The 22,259-nt window shown below is 36.9% G+C and overlaps 1 protein-coding gene across 1 annotated transcript in view; it reads right to left on the bottom strand.

Annotated features, from left to right (window-relative positions):
* Window positions 1-22,259, bottom strand: part of INPP4B (inositol polyphosphate-4-phosphatase, type II, 105kDa) — a 702,969-nt gene that overhangs the window by 170,527 nt on the left and 510,183 nt on the right. The window contains exon 15 of the mRNA XM_006887014.1: window positions 16,356-16,515. Coding sequence (XP_006887076.1) covers window positions 16,356-16,515 — 160 coding nt within the window. The remainder of the gene's footprint in view (window positions 1-16,355; window positions 16,516-22,259) is intronic.

Below are 22,259 nucleotides of genomic sequence, written 5' to 3'. Positions count from 1 at the left end.
GTGGGGAGAAGGGTGCAACATTGAATGAATGGAATTCCAAAATCTCTGTAGATGTTCATTGAAATGAAAAATAAATAAAATATTAAAAAATTTCCCTCGAAAAAAAACAAAAAGAGAGGTTGCATTCTGGTTGTTGTGCACCATTGAGTCAAAACCAACTCACAGCTGAACCTTCAGCGGGTTTTCAGAGGTAGTAAATCACATGACAAGAGATTACCTGTCTACCGTGGGGCAACTACTGGATTCAACCTACACATCTTGGGGTTAGCAATGCAATTCCTTACCACTAAGCCACCAGAGCTCCCTAAGACTAGTCTTATTTGTCCTAAGAAGAGAGTTCTTTATACTTTCTCTTTCTATAAACAAGTTTGTAAACCAAGTATTGACCCTGGCAAAATGTGAATGTTTTATATAAAAAACCAAGATTTGTTTTGGGAAAGAATACCCAACAGGAATGGCAACCGTAGGTCTATATTTCTTCACAGAATGATTAGTTAAAGCTAGAGCATTAGACTTTTTTTTTTTTTTTTATGGGATGTATCTTTCAACATTTGCCCCAGTTTTCAACAATCTATGTTGACTTAGTCATGTCCTTCTCATAATGCCTGTGGACCTTGACACTTAGAACTCCCTTTATGATAGTGCTGAAGAATGTCTCAAGAGCCTTTGGTGGAAACATGAAAGAGAGACAACTAATGTGCATCAATACCAGTGACAGAATTTTTAATCAATGAAAAATAAGAACATGAGACTGCATGGTCAAAGAACAGTGAAAATGTTTTCCCCTTTATTTTATGGTGTCCCTCTTGAAATGCCATAGTGTTTTTGTGTTCCCAGACAAGTAACTTGAAATCTATATAAAGCTATTTTCATAAACCTAAAGGTGTTTGATATCTTTTCGGAGTCTTGCTTAATAACAAGCTTATTTTAATAGACTATTTTTGAAAGTACTTTTAGGTTTAGAGAAAAATTATGCAGGAAGAACAGAGAGTTTCCATATAACTAATTGCAGTAATTATTAAGTGTATAATTATTTTAAGTGTATTAAGCAGGTACACTGGAAAACCAAAAATAAAAGATGAGAAAGAGGAGTGCCTGGAAACTTTGCATTTGCTTCTGTTTAGAGGTTGGATTTAATTTTTGTGACAACTAAATTTTTACATTAGCAAGTTATTGATAACTAATAAATGATAATAAATCTAGTAAATTTGATACTAGAAACGAATATGCATGCAGATTGTGCTGATGTTGTTGTTATGTGCCATTGAGTTTCCTGTGACTCACAAGTGACCCTTTGTACAATAGCTCTGAACCCTGCCCTACACAGAGCCAGTCTCACTGATTACAACACACTTAGGGTGAAACCAAGTATTGCATTGGAGGCAAGGATGTTGAAGCTCCATCTCACATACTTTGGCCATGTGGCCAGGAGGGACTAGTCCTTGGAGAAAGACATCATGCTTGGAAGGGTGGAGGAACAATGCAAAAGAGGAAGATCCCAGATGAGATGGATACAGATTATAGGAAAACATTAAAAAAATGGATAATGTTTGGAACAATTCCAGAAGGTTATCTGTTTTATCATGTTAAATGTACATCAGCAAAACAAATGAAAATTACGGCACAAAATGTTAAAATAAAGGAAAGCACCTCACCTTTTGCCACCATGTCTGAACTAACTTTTTGCTAAGTCTCCAAAGGGTTTTCAGAAGAATAAACCATTTAGGAGAAGATGACCCATCTTTATCTGATGCAGCAGCTTGATGATTGAAAGTGACTATATTTGGCTGGCAACAAAACTCCTTATTACAAAACTATCAGAGCTTCTTAAGCTCAACAAAGATCTGGTGGCCTAGTGAGTAAAGAGTTACACTGCCAGCGCAAAGGCAAGTGGTTTGAATCTACTAGTTACTCCTTGAAAGAAAGATGATTAACCTCTTCCTGTGTGATTTATAGCTCATGAAAACCTTCTGAAGTGTCAACTAGGAGTCAGTTTTGACTCAATGACAATGAGTCAAGGTTAAATGAGTAAAGGAAAACTATATCCTAGAAATTATTACCCTATATTATTTTAAAGTGCATCATAATATAAAATTTAATACTCAAACTACATAAAACAATAAAAACTCCAGTAAGTGATTAAATTTTGAAGAGCTAAATACAAAGTTGGAGGAAGAGAGTGGGGAAAGAATTTATCATAAGTGACAAAGCAAGAAAAAAGAATGTTTGATTGTATTATCAAAATATTGTGTTTTTTGTACTGTAGAGTTGGAACTGACTCATAGCTGACCCTCAGGTGGGTTTTCAGAGGAAGTTAATTGCACAGGAGGAGATTACTCATTCTCCATGGAGCAGCTGGTGGTCTTGAACCATGTGCCTTCAGAATTCCACCGCAGCTTCTTGCTACTAGGGCACTAAAGCTCCCTATTATCAAAAGAGTAATCTCTATTTGTATATATGAGGAACACTAGTGCTTAGGTTTTACCTAAAATAAGCATTTGGGTTGTTGTTTTTGTTGTGTAGTATTGGGTTGGGAACCAACCCATAGCTAATGCTCCAGGTGTTTTTCAGAGGAAAACGGCTCAGGAGGAGACTATTTATTTAAATCTACTCCATGACAGAAAATGAGATAGTGTGTTTCCACGTAGATATATGGCCTTAGAAACCCCTGGAACATTACTACTTTGTCATAGGAAGGGTCACGCTGACTTGATGGTAGTGGGATTGGTATTGTCATTGTTGCTGTATTCCACAGAGTCAGAACCAATTCATCGCTGACCCTCTGGTGGGTTTTCAGAGGCATCTAATCACATTGGAGTAGACTGTTCATCCTTCTCCTGGGGAGCAGCTGATGGCTTTGAACCACATGCCTTTGGAATTGCAGTAAAGTTCTTGGCACTACGTCTCTGGGTCTAGGATTAGTATTTATCATTTTATACACAGAAATAAGTTCTAAATTATTCCAGTTAATGAATTAAATAACTTATTAAATTTTAAAAAGTGTTGGATAAGTTTTCTGCTGCTGTGAAGATCTGGAAATAAATTTGGGACTAATTAAAAATTATCTTACTTCAAAAAATAGTATTTAATATATACATTATTGCCAATGTCAGATGGACCTTGACCAAAAGCACAGAGTACCAGAGGAATGTCTATGTTTCTTTGATTACGGAAAAGCATTTGAATGTGTCACACATTGTGACTAATCTTGAGAAGAATTGGAATCCCCTAACACTTCCTTGTGCTCATGGACAAGAAAGCAGTCATCAAAACAGAGAAGGGAAACAGTGCATGGTTCAAAATCAGGAAAGGAGTGTGTCTGGAATGTGTCCTGTCTCCATGCCTTTTCAGTCTATTGTAAAACAGATTATTAGGGAGCCTGGGCTTTTATGAGAAGGAAGGTGGCATCAGGATTTGCAGAAGACTCATAAAAAACCTGCATTATGCAGATGATGCAACCTTGCTTGCCAAACACTGCATAGTTTAAAATCAGATAAATTGTGTATCGTGGTTGTATCTTTTTTCCCCATACATATTCAATCTGTATGCAGATGGAATAATTTCAGAAATTAGAATCTATAAAGAACAATGTGATATCAGGATTGGAGGAAGACTCATCAACAACCTGTGTTATGAAGACGTCACAACCTTGCTTGCCAAAACTGAGGACTACTTGAAGAGTCTGTTGCAGAAGATCAAAGACTATAGTTTTCAATATGGATTGAAGCTCAACATCATGAAAACAAAGACACCACAAGGCAGACTGGTAACATAATGATAGGTCTGAAGAAGAGATTGAGGTTGTTAACAATTTCAGCTTGCTTGGGTCCACAGTCAACACAATCAGCACCAGCAGACAAGAAGTCAAAAGACAAACTACATTGGGGAAGTCTGTTGTAAGGGACCTCTCCAAATTCTTAAAGAGTAATGATGTCAGTCTAGTAAAATGTGCTTTATCCAGGCCAAGGTCTTCACAATTACTTACTATGTATCAGAGAGCTCGACAATGACGTGATGGAAGCAGAATCAATACCTTTGAGTTGTGGTGATGGAGCACAGTATTGTACATACCATGAATTGCCAAGAGAATAAATAAGTTTGTCTTAGAGAGGGTGAAACCATATTGCTCTGTGGAGGTAAAGAGTTTGAAGCTACATCTCACATATGTTGGGCTTGTTTCCAGCACTGACCAGTCCTTGAAGAAGGACATTATGCTTGGAAGGGTGGAGGCACAACACAGGAGAGGAAGTCCCTGAATGAGGTGGATTGACACAGTAACTGGGGTAATGGGGACAGATATGTAGATGGATTGCCTCAAGAAAGAAAAGGGTTCAGAGCTATTGTGCATAGGTTTGCTATGAGTCTCTGGCAACTTGACAGCACATAACAACAATAATATATAATAAAAGTGTATTCACTGTCAGATTTTAAATGTTATGACCTTTTATATCCAATTTGCCATCAAACCAATGACAATATTCAAGGCTAGAAAACTTGTAGTTATAAGAGCACTCGTAAATAATTTTAGTGAGATTATTTGCTGTTTCAACAATCAAAATACCCTACTCATACAGAAAATGGATTTTAAATATTATTCTCAAATGGAAGTAACCAGAAGGACTCCTGGACAGTGCCTGGTCCTCTCAATGGAGCAGAATATATGCAAGATGAAGCTGGAACAGCTTGTGGTGCCAAAAAGTTAGGAAATGTTTATAAAAAGGTGGAGAAGAGAGTAAATTAGAGTACAAGGAGTAAGCATGTCAAAATGACACCAAAGCGAACAGGAAGTGTCCCAAAGGCCAAAGTTAGAAAAAAAAAAATTCCATAACAAAATAATAATAGCCTTTGGTTACAGAACAAAAAATAAGTACCTATTAGCTCAAAATATATTGCCATCAAGTTAGAACCTGCTCATAAATTACAATCTAGAAGGTTTCTGAAGGGTGTACATCACCTTGGGATTTACAATGAGAAGAGAATATCCACCTTCCTCCCAAGAAGAAATTAATAAATTTGAGCTAGCTGCTTTGGGTTAGCAGAACAATTTCTTATCCATTAAGTCAACAAAGATGTCCTAACAACCTGTTGTTGTTGCTTGCAACTCATAGCGACCCTATGTACAAGAGTTCTAAATGCTGTTCTGTCCTGTGCCAACCTAGCCATCTCAAACACACTTATTCCCACCGCTCCAGGCACAGAATCGTTCCATCTCATCGAAGGTCTTCCTATCCTTTGCCACCCCTACACTCTGCCAAACATGATGTCCCTCTCCAAGGACCAGGCCCTCCTTGCAACATGCCCAAAGTATGTCAGACGAAGCTTCAGAATCCTTGACTCAAAGGAGCATTCTGGCTTCACCTTCTCCAGGACAAACCTGTTTTCTCCTAGCAGTCCACAGTATATTCAACACTCTTCTCCAGCACCACGGCTCAAAGGCATCAATTCTCTTTCGAGAAAAACCCTATTCACTGTCCAACTCTCTGATACATAGCACGTAATTAAGAAGACTATAGCCCGGATCAGGCACACCTTAGTCTCCAGCCTGATGTCATTGCTCTTCAGTACTCTTGAGCGGTCCCTCACAGGTGACTTTCCCAATGCAATTCGTCTCTGATTTCCTGGCTGCTGTTACCAAGAGTGTTGATTGTGGAGCCAAGTAAACTAAAACTGTTAACTATCTCAATCTCTTCACCATCCATACTGATGCTGCCAATTAGCCCAGTGGTGAGAATCTTTGTTTTCTTGATGTTGAGCTTCAGTCCATATAGGAGGCTGCAGTCCTTGACCCTCCACAGCAAGTGCTTAATGTCCTCCTCACTTTCAGCAAGCAGGGTTGTGTCATCTGCATAACACAGGTTGTTGATGATTCTTCCACCAATCCTGATGCCACATTCCTCTTCGTATTTCCCAGATTCTTGGATGATCTATTCTGCATACAAGTTGGAAAGGCATGGAAAGGCATCCCTGAAGGACCCCCTTCTTGATTTTGAACCATCCAGTGTTACCCTGCTCTGGTCCAAGTATAGGTTTTGCATTAGCACAATCAAATGTTCTGGGATTCCCGTTCTTCTCAGAGTCAGCCACAGTTGTTGTGATCCACACAGTCAAAAGCCTGACAACTTACTGTTTTATATTATTAAGTAAGCTGGAACTACCCACAGCTAACCCTCCAGCTAATTTTCAGAATCAGTGAAACCCACGGGAGAAGATTGTCTATGCTTCTCTTATAGAACAGCTGAGAGATACAGCTGAGAGATTCAATCCAAGTGACTTTGGGTTAACAACACAACCTCTCAAGCACCAGAGCTCCCAAGGAACTAATAATCCATAAAAATATAAACATATAATTGTGAGACACAGAGAGAGAGAATGAATGAGAATGAGAATAAAAGGGAACAACTTGCCCCTGCAAAACAGTTCTGATTAATAAATCTAAAAGGAACACAAGGAAATGACCATTAGAACTATGAGAATGACTAATCCAGCGCCCTCAGGTCTATTTTTCATTGTTTTTGTTGAAACATTCTTCTAGGTCATATAGTGCTAGTGTGTTCACTTGCAGCACAGAGGTAATCTGTAGTCACTGTGAAGCTAAACACTGTGACACTGATGAGTCAAATGAGAGAATGGTTATCCATGGTGGACAGTGTTTGGTGGCGCTCCCCAATTAAAACAAGTTTGGAAGCAGGAGTGGCATCCACTATCCTAATAGCTTGCCTCCGAGGACTTTCATTCATAGGGTCACTATGAGTTGCTTATGACTCAAGGGCACTTAACAACAACAACTTCAGGCAATATCTACAGATACATGCCAAAATTAACAAGTAACATGTTAAGGGTGGGAAGACTATTATAATAGACTCTAAGAGCCTTTCCTAAGATACAGACATACCTGGAAAGTATTCAAATTTCAGATTCAGACCACCATCATAAAATTAACAAAGCAGAAAAAAAATTAACAAAGCAGGTCACATAAGGTTGTTTTGTTTCTTATACATCTAAAAGTTGTATCTGCATTATATATAATAATATAATATAGTATAATATGATATGATACATATGATATATAATAGACTGTGGTCTATTAAGTGTACCTTAGTATTATAAAGAAACAAAATATTTGGCAATTTGATAAAATGTAACACCTACAGGAAATATGCATTGGTGGCGGAGAAAATGGTACCAACAGACTTGAGTATTTGCATATTTGTTTCCATTCTCAATAAACATGATCAAACAGAATGTGAAAATGAAATAATATCATCATTATCATGTACAAGTAAAATCTTATTGAAAATTCTTCAAAACTAGCTAGAACAGCACATTGACAGAGAACTGCTAGATGTTTAGGCTGAATTTGCAAGAGGCTATCAAGCTAGCTCCAAGATATCACTGCAGACATCAGATGGATCTCAGATGTCAGATGGATCTTGGAAAGGAGAGAATGCCATAAGGATGTCTATTTTTGTTTTATTTACTATGTGAAGGCATTTGACTGTGTGGATCACAAAAAATTAAGGATAACATTGAAAAGAATGGTAATCGAAGAACACTTAATTGTGCTCTTGTGAAACCTAGACCAAGAAGCTGTTGTATGAACAGAGTAAGGAAATACTGCATGGATTGAAATTAAGAAAAGTGTGAATCGGGGCTATATCCTTTCATGTACTCAATATGTCTGCAAGCAAATCATCTGAATAATTTGACCTCATGGAATAAAATATGGGATCAAAATGGCAGGAAGATTCTTGAACCTGCACTATACTATTGATACAACCTTGCTCACTGAAAATGAAGAGGATTTGAAATACTTGCTGCAACCTTCAATACTGATTATATCTCAACTTCAGAAAGCAAAAATTCTTGTTACTGGACCAATATATAACATCATGACAGAAGGAGAAAAGACTAAAGTTATCAATGATGTTATCTCACTTGAAACCACAACCAACACCCTTGGTACAAGAGGTCAAGAGATAAGAAGACATGTTTTATTGGGAAAATCTGTTATCAAGGAGCTATTCAAAGTGCTAATGAGTAATGGTGTGACTTTACAGACTAAAGTGTATCTGATGTAAGTCATGATCTTTTTAACCTTCATACATCTGAATGCTGGATGAAGAATAAGAATCACAGAAGAATTGATACCTTCGAGTTTTGGTATTAGATAATCTTGAATACTCCATGGACTATCCAAAGAACAAACAAATATGTCTTAAAGAAAGTGCAACCAGGGTGCTCCTTAAAGGTGTGTGGTAAAGGTTTGCCTCATATACTTTGGGCTTGCTGTAGGAGGCATCAGTTACTGGAAAAGGAATAATGCTTGGAAAGGTGGAGGGACAGTGTAAGATCCTCAATGAGGTAGATTGACATACTGACTTAACAATGAACTTAAGTATATTAAAGATGATGAGGATGGCACAGGATAGGGCAAAGTTCAAATCTGTTGTTTATAGTGTCACTGAGTTATATTTGACTCAATGGTACCTAATAACAACAATGGATGCAGGGCTGTCACAAACTTCCGATTTATAAAAATGCAGTATTTTAAAAACTCAACAGAGTGAAATGTAGTATGTTTATATTTAGAAGCCCTCATGGGCTACTTATTGGAATACTAGCTAGAATGTTAATAACAATTCATTGTTAATTAATTAACAATCTGCATTATGCAGATGACACAACCCTGCTTGCCGAAACTGAGGAGGACCACATGCACTTGCTGCAGAGGGTCAAGGACTGCAGCCTTCAGTATCAATTGAGGCTCAATGTCAAGAAGACAAAGATTCTCACCATTGGACCAATTGGCAGCATCAGGATGGATGGTGAAGAGATTGATATTGTTAACAAGTTTAGTTTGCTTGGCTCCACGGTCAGCACTCTTGGCACCAGCAGCCAGGAAATCAAAAAACATATTGTGATGGGAAAGTCTGCTGTTAGGGACCTCTGCAGGGTACTGAAGACCAATGGTTTCACTCTAGAGACTAAGGTGCATCTGATACAGGCTATGGTCTTTACAATCACTTGTTCTGCATCGGAGAGTTGGACAATGACTAGGGAGGATAGAAGGAGAATTGATGCCTTTGAGCTGTGGGGTGCTGGAGAAGAGTATTGAATATACCAAGGACTGCCAAGAAAACAAAGAGATTCAACCTGGAGAGGGTTAAACCGGGCTGCTCCTTGGAGGCAAGGATTCTGAGGCTTTGTCTGACATACTTTGGACATGTTGTAAGGAGGGACAGGTCCTTGGAGAGGGACATTATGCTTGGGAGAGAGGAGGGACAGCGTAGGAGGGGAAGACCCGCTAGGAGGTGGATTGATTCAGTGACTGGGATAATTGGGATGGGTGTGTCAGAGGCAGTGCGATTGGCACAGGATAAAGCAGGGTTTAGGGCTGTTGTACATAGGGTCGCTATGAGTCACAAGCGACTCGATGGCACATAACAACAGCTGGAATGTTGGAGTTCAAACCAACCAGCTTCAGGAGAAATGTGACCATCAGCACCTGTGAGGAGTCTGAAGGGACAAGTCAGCTCTATTCTGTCCTATAAGGTTATTCTATCCTATAAGGTTATTGTAACTCAGATTTGCCTCAACAATAGTGATTTTTAGTTCTTGCCTATATTTATTATTTTCATGCAGTGATTTTGAGAGGCTTGGTGCATAGTGTGTCATGCTGGACTGCTAACATAAAGGTTGGAGGTTTGCATCCACTAACTGCTCTGCTAAGAGAAAGATGGGCAATCTCTTCCCACAATGATTTACAGCCTCAGAACCCTACTCACCATGAATTGGAATTGAGTCAAAGGCAATAGATTAAAACAAACAAACAAACAAACACCAAAACCAGTATGTTCACAGATTCCATGATAGCTCTCTTTTTAACTATGGAGTACGTTATCCCTCTTTACTATGCAATTGAATTCTCTTTCCTTAATTGTGAGCTTTGTTCAGTGGAAAAAAAAATTTAACTAAATAAATAATGGAGTATAAAGCTTCCTTTGCTGATAAGTTGATTCTGACTCATGGAAGAGACCACAGGGCTATGTTCAAAATCCACAGGGTTTGTAAGGGTATAAATCACTAGGTGTAGAATGCCTCATCTTTCTCCTTCAAAGCAGCTGAATCATAAATCTTTTGGATTGCAGCTGAATATCTTCACCACTGCACCATCAGAGTCTCAAAATTGAAAAGTGGCCGTGGTGGGAGAAAGTTGGCTATGAAAACCCACTGAAGGGTGAGCTATGGGTTGGTTCTGACCTCAAAACTGGAATACACAAAGGGAAAAGTAATTATCTATAGTGAAGAAAACTCGTAGATCATTACCTAAGTGCTCAAGGTTAACATCACCATAATAAACAACATGATCATATTCAATTCACTCCACTCACTGCCATCAAGTCAATTTTGACACATAGTAACCTTTTATCAGTTTCTGAGACTGTAAATACTAATGAAGGTGTTCTTGTGGCTCAGTCCATAGGGAGCTGTCCTGCTAACCCAAAGATTAGCATCTACTAGCAGCTCTGTGGGAGAAAGCTCAGTCTAATTATCAGGAAATACCAGGTAAATAAAAATTTAGAACATGCTACAAAATACCCAAACATTTTTTTTATTGTCAAGAAAGCCAAGAAGTGACTGAGGGGACAGCCATACAACAGAGTTGCTAAAGAGAGATGACAAGTACTTGGATGTAAACGTCACACAGCAAAAAAAAAAAAAGACATTAGTGGAAATATTGGGATAGCCAAACAATATTGGTAAACTAGCACGGAACCAAAGCTAATAACTTAATCATGGTAAAGTTCTATGTTTATAGTTATTTAAGATGTTAACCTTGGAGAAAGCTAGATAAAAATTGCAAAAGAAGTGAGTATTCTACTTATGCAATGATAAATTTAGGCTAAACAAACTTTAGAGTTATTTAAAAGAAAACTTGGGTATTTTTATAAAACATCCAACATGATACCTAAACATTTAACCATTAGTTTACTTTGGGGTACTATAGAAAATGTAAATAAATATTTGCAGGTTTAAAAATACTTTTGTGTTAATTCCAGCACTAGCTTTGTTGTTGTTGTTGTTGTTGTTATGTGCCGTCGAGTTGCTTGCAACTCATAGCGACCCTATGTACAACAGCCCTAAACTCTGTTCTGTCCTGTGCCAATCGCACTGTCTCTGACACTCCCATTCCGATTATCCCAGTCACTGAATCAATCCACCTCATAGAGGGCCTTCCCCTCCTGCACCGTCCCTCCACCCTCCCAAGCATGATGTCTGTCTCCGAGGACCGGTCTCTTCTCACAACATGTCCAAAGTATGTTAGACAGAGCCTCAGAATCCTTGCCTCCAAGGAGCCACCTGGTTTAGCCCTTTCCAGGATGAATCTGTTTGTTTTCCTAGCAGTCCATGGTATTCTCAATACTCTTCTCCAGCACCACAGCTCAAAGGCATCAATTCTTAAGTAGTAATTTTTTTCTATTGCAAGATGAATTTACAATCATCATCATCATCTCAATTTCAGAGCAGGATTAGGAGGAAATATTCATAACATAATGTTAAATGTAAAAGAATGATACTAAAACATGCATCTATATTTATAAATTGGAATGTTGTTTGGTAATAAATATCTTTGCATTTGTGTCTATGTTTTAACATACAGAAAATGGTCAAAACAGTTATGTCTGTTTGATGTAATAAAATTCATATTTATTTTACCTAAAAAGCTTTTAAATAGTATGTTTTCTAGTAAAAGTAAAAATAGCAGTAAATTTGGCCCTATGTACTAATGAATACATATTATAAATCTCTCTATAAAAACCATTATTGCATTTGACACCCCAATGGCACAGGTTCAGCATCAGAGCAAACACAGATTACCTCAGTACAGCAAATTGACAGAAGAGTGCTGTACAACTTAGAAGAATGGTCCTCCAAAATATAATAGCAATCAACTTTTAAATATAAGGGCTCTCTAGGAGGTTTTACTGGCTCTAAATAAGAGGCTTAAATAAAACAAAACACAACCACAACTAAACATTCCACATGACCCTCAACGAAAACAAGAGTGCCCATTTTACAGAATCCAGCCACGTCACCCAGTCTCCAAAATGGAGACAAGGGGCTCACCTTAGATACAAGGACCATCCAAGAGGTCTTGCTGACTCTAAACAAAAGACTTTAAAAAAAACAAAAAAACAAATAAACCAAAAAAACTCCACCAACAACAAACATTCCATATTGCTGAACATCACCTAGAAATGATCGCAATAGTACATCAATAGAGAAATTCCACAAGTTCAAGCTGAGTTTAGAAGAGGCAGCTGTTGATGTTGTTGATGTTGACTGATGTCTAGTCGAGCCGGACTCATAGTGACCCTATGAACAAAAGGCCTGGGGCTTTTCTATAACTATCATCATTTATAAAAGTACATAGAGTTTCTAGAGGCATGTTGTTTAGGAAACGGATACCACTAGAGGCAGTGGCAAGTGGGATATCATTGATGATGTTAGATGGATCCTAGCTAAAAGTAGAAATCATCTATCTGTGATGTCTATTTGTGTTTTATTGACTATGCAATGGCATTTGACTCTGGGGATCACAACTATGACTAACATTGAGAAGAATGGGAATCTCCAAACACTTAATTGTGCTCATATGAAATTTATACCTAGATGAAGAGGCTGTTGTCTGAATAGAAAAAGGGGACACTGCATGCTTTAAAATCAGGAAGGGTGTGCATCAGGGGTGTATCCTTTCTCCAAACCTATTGAGTCTGTATGCTGAATAAATAATTCATGAAGCTGGACTCTATGAAGAAGAATGTGGCATCAGAATTAGAGGATGAGTCATAACTTATCTGTGCTATACAGATGATACAACATTTCTTGATGAAAGTAAAGGAGACCTGCAGCACTTGCTACAGAAATTAAAAAACTACAGTCTTCAATATAGACTGCATCTTAACATCAAGTAGACAAAGTCTTTACCACTGGTCCAGTGGGCAACATTATGATATACAAAGGATTGAAACTATTAATTATTTAGTCTTTCTTGGATCCACAATCAACATCCTTGGCACCAGCAGCCAGAAGATAAGGAGATATACTGCTTTGGCAAGTCCACTGCCAGGTATCTACAATACACTGAAGAGGCATGATGTCAATTTGAGGTGTCTGATGCTGGCCATGGTCTTCTCAATTACTTCTATGTATTTGAAAGCTGGACAATGAGCAAGGGTGACAGAAAAAGAATTGATGTCTTTGAGTTGTTGTGTTAGAAAATGGTACTAAATAGCCCTTGGACTGCTAAAACATTGAACAGGTATGTCTTGGAAAAGGTGTGGTTCCTGGACCCTTCCAATGTGTATAAATGCAGAGTGCTCCTTGTAGGCAAAGATGGTAAAACGTCTTCTCAAGTATTTTGGACATGTTACTAGAAGAGAATATTCCTTGGAAAAGGATATTGTGCTTGGAAGGGTAGAGGGTCAGCTAAAGAGAGGAAGACTCCCATCAAGATGGATTAATATGGTGACTGGAGCAATGAGCTTAAGAGATGGTGAAGACAGCATCTTAGGACAAGATTCAGATCCATTCTTCTGTTGTTAAAAGTCACCTTGATCATACCTAACAACAACAACTACTTTCCTTCTGTCTTCTTTATTCATTATCAAACTTGCACATGCATCTAAGGCCAACTGAAAATATCATGATTTGGATCTAGCTCATCTTATTCTTTAAACTGGCATCGTCTTTAACATTTAAGAAAGGTCTTAATAATAGATTTGCCCAATGCAATAAACCTTTAGATTAATTTCTTAACTAATGCTTCCATGGGTATTAAGTAGACATTGAATTTGTATAATATCTATTTATATGTTAAGCACAATCTTTATTTAGCAATACTGAAAACATTTAATTAGTATACAAATTGTCTAACAGATAAAATGCTAACAACAAAAGCTCTAACTTTAAAATTATTTTACATTTACTACATTAAATTATTTTTATACTTAAGTTGCCTTTCACTGTATAGAAATAATGCTTTAGATACTAGAAATTCTCGTAATACAAAGAAAGAATGAATAGAACAAATATGGGAAATAAATAAGAAAACTAATGTGAGGCTGGTATGTGTTAATGTGACCACAACTATCCCCTAAAGCTGATTTAGACAAGTATCTTGGAAAAGGGACAGTCAGAATGTTCCTTGGATGAAAAGATTGTGCAATTTTGTCCAACATACTTTGGGTATGATCTTAAGTGAGTCAGTCGTTGGAAAAGAAAAATCATGCTTGAAAAGGTAGAGGATCGGCAGAAGAGGGGAAGACCCTCAATGAGCTAGATTGTCTGGCACTGTGACTGTGTCAGTGGATGTCAGCATGCAAGAGATGAGGAGGATGGCAAAGGAAAAGTCACTATTAGTCACAGCCGACTTAAAGGCACTTAACAACAACAATAACAAAGCTGATTTAATTAGTAATTCTAACAAAGCTGATTTAATTAGTAATTCTACATTTGTAGCAACTTTTGTCTGGTTATTTTAATGTATTTAATTCAATGTTTCATATACAATTACATGTGATTTATCAGTTCTTACAAATGGTTTCTTTATCATAATTACCTGCCAACTATTTTTTCTTTTTTAAATGTATTTCTGATTTTTCAGATACAATCTCTAAAAAAATGCAGAATATTAAAAGATGTGCACATCCTTCTATATATTTGGAGCTTTAATATTCAGTTTCTTCATTAGAAACTGTGACAACAGCAACACACACATACATGAACATATCCACATACATAAAATGGATGGGAGAGGTGTAATACTGCATGCATGAAAATTTAACTTTTCTGTAAACTTCCATGAAAATCACAATTAAAATGAAAAATTTTATTTAAAAAAGTAGCAAAATTCAATATTTCTTATTTAGGTTAAAAATGATGATGATGATAATGATGATGAATGACTAAGATACTGAAACAGATTCTACTTACTTCAATTTCTGGAGCCCAACACTTCCTCATTCCTGATAATTAATGTATGTTCAATTAAAGCAAACGGATGTGTGCTATTTCTTTATGTCATAATTGTGGCAAGTTTTCACTGTACTATATTTATTACAAGATTTATACTAGAAAATGAAAATCCCAAACCAAAATACCCAAGGAGAGTTGGATCAAGTAGGTGTGAACATAATGGGAATTGGTGCAAATTTACCAGTAAATTGCAAATGCACCATAGGTGAAGAGCATATATTTACAATAAGAAAACTTTGAAATACTGTTCTTTACAAATATGATTTATGAAGGATTCTTCCACTGTTAATTAAGTGATGAAAATTGATGTTTCACATAATTAATATATCTGATGAAAATGTGAGAAATGAAAAACAAGGAAAACAAATTGAGAAAACACATCTATTTTCTTATGACTAATTTTCCTAAAGTAAAAGGAAAATCAAATCTCAAAAGCAGGTGGAAAAGCTATTTACACCCTCCAAGCACTAAGCACTTGCATGACTCTAACAGCAGCTTCTAATTCCCTAAAGTGTCCCATCTTCTTGATTTTTGTTCTTCATATTAATCCACAAACTAGAAAATTTTAACAAAAATGCATTCCAATTTGCCATTAATAGCCACACAGTACAATTAAAACTTATTTACCTCTTAGTAAATCATACACTTGAAAGCATTGATCTGTGCTTGTTTATAGATACATACACATACTTACTATATAGATACAGCTATACAAAAGGAAAAAGAAAGATACATATATACTTAAATATGTACATGTGTGTTTTTTTGTGTATATTATTATCCAGAAAAATCTAGCCTTACTATAAATTATGAAAATAATGGAAAAAATATCCCTTAGTGTTAACATATTTACATATTTTTTAGATAATCCATAAAAATATTCCCCAGAATAAGGCAAACACAGTCTGTCTTACTGCCTTCTCTTCAAAGACCTTTTTAGGTTATTTTTTCTGACATCCTTTAAAATTTCTAGAGGTTAATGCCAGATGCTTGTTTTTCTTCCTAACAAAATTTGGAAGGAATGTGTAAAGGCAGATTAAAGTACGTCAGATCCTTTAAAGGAAAGCACTGTTATTCTTTCAAGAATGTTTTTATATAGCAAAAGGGAGGGGGGAGATTGCAAGCTGTTCTGAAAACACAACTGAAATGCAATTTGATAAATAGCCTTCCATCATCCGAGCCAAATCAGTGGAAATACATGTGATCAGCACTTTTATCACAGGCAGTATTAACTCCTCTTTTGCTATCTCATTTTATCATTATCCTCATGCCCATTTATTTACTCAGTTAAAGATTGAGACAAACATATTCCTTACCTCTTGGATGAGATACTACAGATTCTTCTGACGCAGGGTCCTTTTCTCCATCTTTGCTGCTGGTGTCATTGGCTTCTGTAGTACCATTGCCTTCAATCAGCCTATCCACCATAGCAATAATGCAGTTCAGGCTCTTCCCAACACTAGCCCACACTCTATCCTGAAGAGAACATAAGTATCACATACATTTTTATTGCAAAACAAGATAGGGTACAACCTGATGAATCATCTTAGAGAAGCAATTGGAGGAAGAATCTGTTAAATCCTAAAAAATACCTCAACTCACTGTTGTCAAATCAGAACCGAGAAATAACTTGGCCTCCAGTAAGTTTTCTAACACTCTAAATTTCCCATTTTCTGCTAAAGAGTAGCAAGTGGATTCAAACCATCAGAGAAGTGCAGTCTTTGGGTTAGTGTACAATTCTCTATGGACTAAGCCACCAGAGCTCACTCTGTTGATTTATAGACTGAGTAAACTGTATACAACTCTCATTAATTTCCTTAGTATGTACATGGAAGAAGGAAATTTCTTCTTAATAAAGCAAAGATTTAGTGTAGTAAATCCCTCTATTCAGTATATTATTTTCTTTTATAGTCTGAAAAATGATAAACATTAATCTATTAATAAATACAGATTTACAATCCCAAAGGCAGGTGGTTCGACACCACCAGATGTATAAACTATAATATTTCAACTAGAAACATCTATCTTCCTTCCTTTTTTTTTAAAAAAAATATTTTCCTTCCTTTGATGAGATAGATTGACACAGTGACTGTGGAAATGGGGTCAGATCTATCAGGGACGGTGATATTGGCTCAGGATAAAGAAAGTTTGAAAGCTTTTATTCATATGGTAGCCAACAGCAACATTTTATTTTCCACAGGGGAAAAAAAAAACACAACCCCCTCAAAAAAAACCCCAAACAAAACACCACCAATATGCTCTTAAGGAATACTCACAATATACATCAGAATTTTTAAAAATAAAACCATCAACACAGCACTATGAGAACCACCTCAACTAGGAAAATATAGATTAAAATGAGATTCATGCAGTGAGTCAGAACTACTAGAAGAACCAACACAACAAAGACAGACAAAATCCAACTATAGGGTTGATTCCAATTCATAAGGACACCATGCATGCCAGAGTAGAAGTGACCTCTGTAGTGCACCATGGAGTGCTAATCTTCATTGAAAGAGATCATAAAGCCCCTTTTCCACACTGTTACTATATGGATTTGAACCACTAAACGTTTGATTATGACATTCAGACCTCTACCACTGAAGGAAAAAGACTGTATTTTGAAATGGTGTAACAAATTTCCTAGCTGTTTTTGACCATACTAAGATCACTGTGTTACTCAGTTTTATATGGTATAGTAGACATAATGATTTTCAAATTTTTTTAAGTTTTATTTTATTAATTTTAATGAACATTTACAGAGATTTTGGATTTCCATTCATTCATTGTTGCACTTTGCTCCCTGCCCAGCCCTCCCACTCCACAGTTCACTCCTCTACTTGAAAAGTAAAAGAAAAATTCCTTCATTGGTATACAATCCTCTTGCACCCCTCTCCGCCCACCGTCTTGAGTACACTCCACTATGCAACCTTCATTCTGGACTCTTGTCATAACCATAATACCCTGTCATATATCACTTTTAAACTGTTCTCTCCCTCATCTGTTTCAATACAGTATACATAATTTCCAATTTTTCTCAGTCTTACCCCAACCCTGATGTCACTCCCATTCTACATCAATGACACTATGCAGTATTTGTCCTTTTGTAACTGACATATTTCACTCAGCATAATGTCCTCCAGGGTCACCTATTTTGAATAATATTGCATGAGTTCCTTGCTTTTCAATGCAGCATATTATTCAATTATGTGAATATATCACAGCTTCTCTATCCATTTGTTTGTTGATGGGCACCTGGGTTGTTTCCAACTCTTTGCTATTGTGAACAAAGCCACAATAAACATGGGTGTGAATACAGGAAGCAGCTCTTTAATTGGAAGACTTTTCTGTCAGGCTCTACACCTGATAATTCTTTCTTTTGCCCACTGCAAAACATTAGCATTTCTACTCAGATATTTGATTAATATCACAAGCTAACAAAATAGTGCTGAAGATCGTTAAAAAATTATTTGAACAAAACATTTACAAAGAACTGCCAGAAGTTCCAGTTATATCAGAAGAGGCCATAGCACTAGAAATATCACTGCTGATGTCAAAAGGATAGTGGCTGAAAGCAAAAAATATCAGAAGAATGTCTATTTGTGTTTTATTGATTATGCAAATGCATTTAATTGCGTGGATCATAACAGATTATGGCTAACATTGAGGAGAATGGAAATCTCAGAATACTTAATTGTACTAATGTGAAACATATAGCTAAACCCAGAAACTATTGTGTGTAAACAGAGGATAAGAACACTCCATGTTTTATCATTAAGAAAGGTGTGTATCAGACATCTTTTCACCATGCTTATTCAATATGTATGCTAAGCAAATTATTAAAGAAGCTGAACTCTATGAAGAAGAATGTGGCATCAAGATAGGAGGAAGATTCACCAATTATCTTTGGTATACAGATGACACAACCTCGCTTCCTGTAAAAAAGGACTCTTAAAACACATGCTATAGGATATCAAACAGCAGCCTTCAATATGGATTGCATCTCGGTGTCAAGAAAATAAAAATCCTTCCCTCTGGACCAATAGGTGACATCATGATAGATGGAGAAAAGATGGAGACTGTCAACTACTTCATCATAATTGGACACACAATCAATTCTCTTGGTACCAGCAGTTAGGAGATCAGGAGACATATTGCACTTGGAAAGTCTGCAGTCAGGAACTTCTCCAATTTATTGAAGAACAATGATGTTAGTTTGAGGAATAAGATGTGCTTGATTCAGTCTGTGGTCTTTTCAATCACTTGTTATGCAATTAAATGTTGGACAATGAATAAGGATGATGGAATAAAAATAGGTGAGTTTGAACTAGTGTATTAGGGTAGATTACTGAATATTCCATGGATTGCCGAAAGAATAAATAGGTACGTCTTGGGGAAAGTCAGCTAGAGTGCTTCTTTGAGGTGAAGAGTTGAAGCATCAACTCACATGTTTTGAGCATACTGCTAAAAATGGCTATCCCTTGGAGAAGGACATCACGCTTGGAAAGATGGGGGCATGACAAAGGAGAGGGAGATCCTCAATCAAGTGGCTGAATTGAGGTAATGTCTACAAAGGGCTCAACTATGTCAGAGATTGTGAGGATGGCAAAGGATAGTACAAAATTCAGATATGTTGTTCATAGGATCACTATGAGTAATACTTCACAATAAACACTCTAGATATATTTATGAGAGTCTTGAAACTCAACCAATTGGATTGACACAGTCACTGCTGCAATGGGCTTTTTTATATCAGAAAGTGAGAGGATGGCTTAGGATAGAACTGGGTTCTTTTGTTTACAGGGTCACTATGATTCGAACTAGACTCAACAGCACCTATGAACAACAACAAAACTGGACTACTACCTGCAGAAATTTGAAACAGGATCCACACCTCACATTATGCAAAGAATGCAACTCAATGTGGATCAAAGACCTTGGAGTAAATATCAAAACCATCAAGTTCCTAAGAGACAAACTGGGACCAAACTTAGAAGGCCTAGTCTATAGTATAAAGTGACTGCCAATCTCCTGGGAGCAAACACTTGGCAATAGCATCACAGACAAGAGTCTCATAACAAGTTTACAGAATACTTCTGGGCCTCCAGAAGAAAAAGACTGATAACATAATTGCAAAATGGGCAAAAGACATGGAAGGATTTTTCACAGAGGAAAATATTCAGGTGACCAACAGACACATGAAGAAATACTCAGAATCACAGGCAATTAGATGCAAATCAAAACCACAATGAGATGCTATCTCACCACAGTAAGCAGTGACAAAGTTTAGTAGGGGAATAAGCAGTAAATGTTGGAGAGGATGTAGAGAGGTGAGAACATTTATACACAGTTGGTGGGATTGTAAAATGGTGCATCTCCTCTAGAAGCCAGTTTGGCATTTCTTAAAAAAAGTTGAAGATAGAAACTCTGTACGACCCACCTATTTCACTACTAGCAATATGTTGTTGTTGTTAAGTGCCATCAAGTTGTAGGTGACTCATAGCAACCCTATGAAGGAAAGGCCTCAACACTAGTGTGAATTTCATCCTTTCTCCAGGTATATAGGGTTTTCAGAGGCAAGCTATTACAGAAATGGATGTCTGCTTCCAAGCTTGTTTTAATTGGGGAGCTACATCAAACACTGTCTGCCATGGGTGACCATTAACATATCGAACACCTCAGTGTCACAGTGTTCAGCCTCACAGCAATCACAAGTTACCACTATATGGCAAGTGGACACACCAGGGCTATACGACCTAGAAGAATGTTTGTACAAAAACAATGAGAAACAGGCTCGAGGGCCGTGGAAAACTAGCAGTATAGCCCAAGGAAATTATAACCGACCCACAAATGGAGATTTGTACACCATTGTTCATAGCAGCATTATTCACCATCACAAGAACATGGAAACAGCCCAAATGTCCAATCACACCAAATGGATTGAGAAATTTTGGTACATTTCACACAATGGAATACTATGCAGCACGCAGGAGCAATGATTTTGAAAAATACTATGTAGCTTGAGAGAGGATACAGAGCATTATGCTGAGTGAACTAATACAGCCTCATAGGGACAAATACTGCATAAGACCATTAGTGTAAAAACAAGATAACTATTAAAACATGTATGGGAACTCAAGGGAGGCAGAGGAGTGGGAGTAGAGGGGTGAGGATGGGTAGGAATGAAACCACAGGGTTGCACAATTTGGTAAATGGAGGGAGGAGAGCACAGAAAGAGGAAGATTTGGGGCCGAAAGACAGGATAATAATGGTCAAGGTCCAATGGCGAATGATTTTTATGAAACATTATGCATGAGAATGATTGTATGAAATACAGTGTGAATGAACAATAGTAAAATGCAAAGTATACTGAACTTTGTAAGCAAACCAATAAAAAAAATTAAAAATAATCAAATTGTACTGAAAAAGAAAATTTTAACTATGTTAAAAGAAAAATTGTTTTAAGTATAGTAAACATTATTTTGATGTGATAATCAAATAATAAATGTAAATGAGATTTTTTTAAAAAAACCCAAAACAATAAAAACCCAACACCTAAACATCTACACACAAAACAGTTCACTGAGAATGTTGAAATGTCAATTCTGATGCAAATTTTTTGGAGTAGAAATGCAAATTTTCAACAGAGTTGGTATCATAATAATCCAGTTTGAAATTCTATTTCTTTGTCACTAATATATCTAATGATAGCTATGGAAAGGTATCAGATTTTTTGTTCATAGAGTTGCTATGAGTCGACCTCAACTGCATGGCAATCAACAATAATAATGGCCTAGAGGTAAGAAGTTGTGATGCAATATTAAATCCACCAGCTCTCTGAAGAAGAAGGACGAGCAATCTCCTCCAGTGCCATTTACTGCCTCTGAAACCCGCTTGAGGGTCCCCAATGGGTTGGTTCCAATAAAACAGGACACAACAAAAATCTTTCCTTTCTTATTCAGTAATACCAGCAATTCATTGTCATCAAATTCAGATCACAAGAGAATTCCAATATTCCTTCCCAGGAGCAGCTGCTGGATTCAAGATGCTTTTTTTGAGTCGGTAGTACAGTTTCTTAATAGCTAGGCCACCAGAGCCTCCCTAGGGCAAAATATAAAACCAAATTTTTTGATCTATACCAATGGCTTTTCTCTCTCTCTCTCTCTGTCTCTCTCTCTCTGTCTCTCTCTCTCTGTCTCTCTCTCTCTCTCTCTCTCTCT

The sequence above is a fragment of the Elephantulus edwardii genome, unplaced genomic scaffold (assembly GCF_000299155.1).
Source record: "Elephantulus edwardii isolate Elephantulus edwardi_28Jun2011 unplaced genomic scaffold, EleEdw1.0 scaffold00053, whole genome shotgun sequence".
NCBI classification, from domain to species: Eukaryota; Metazoa; Chordata; class Mammalia; order Macroscelidea; family Macroscelididae; genus Elephantulus; species Elephantulus edwardii.
This window is presented reverse-complemented; position numbering and strand designations above follow the sequence as displayed.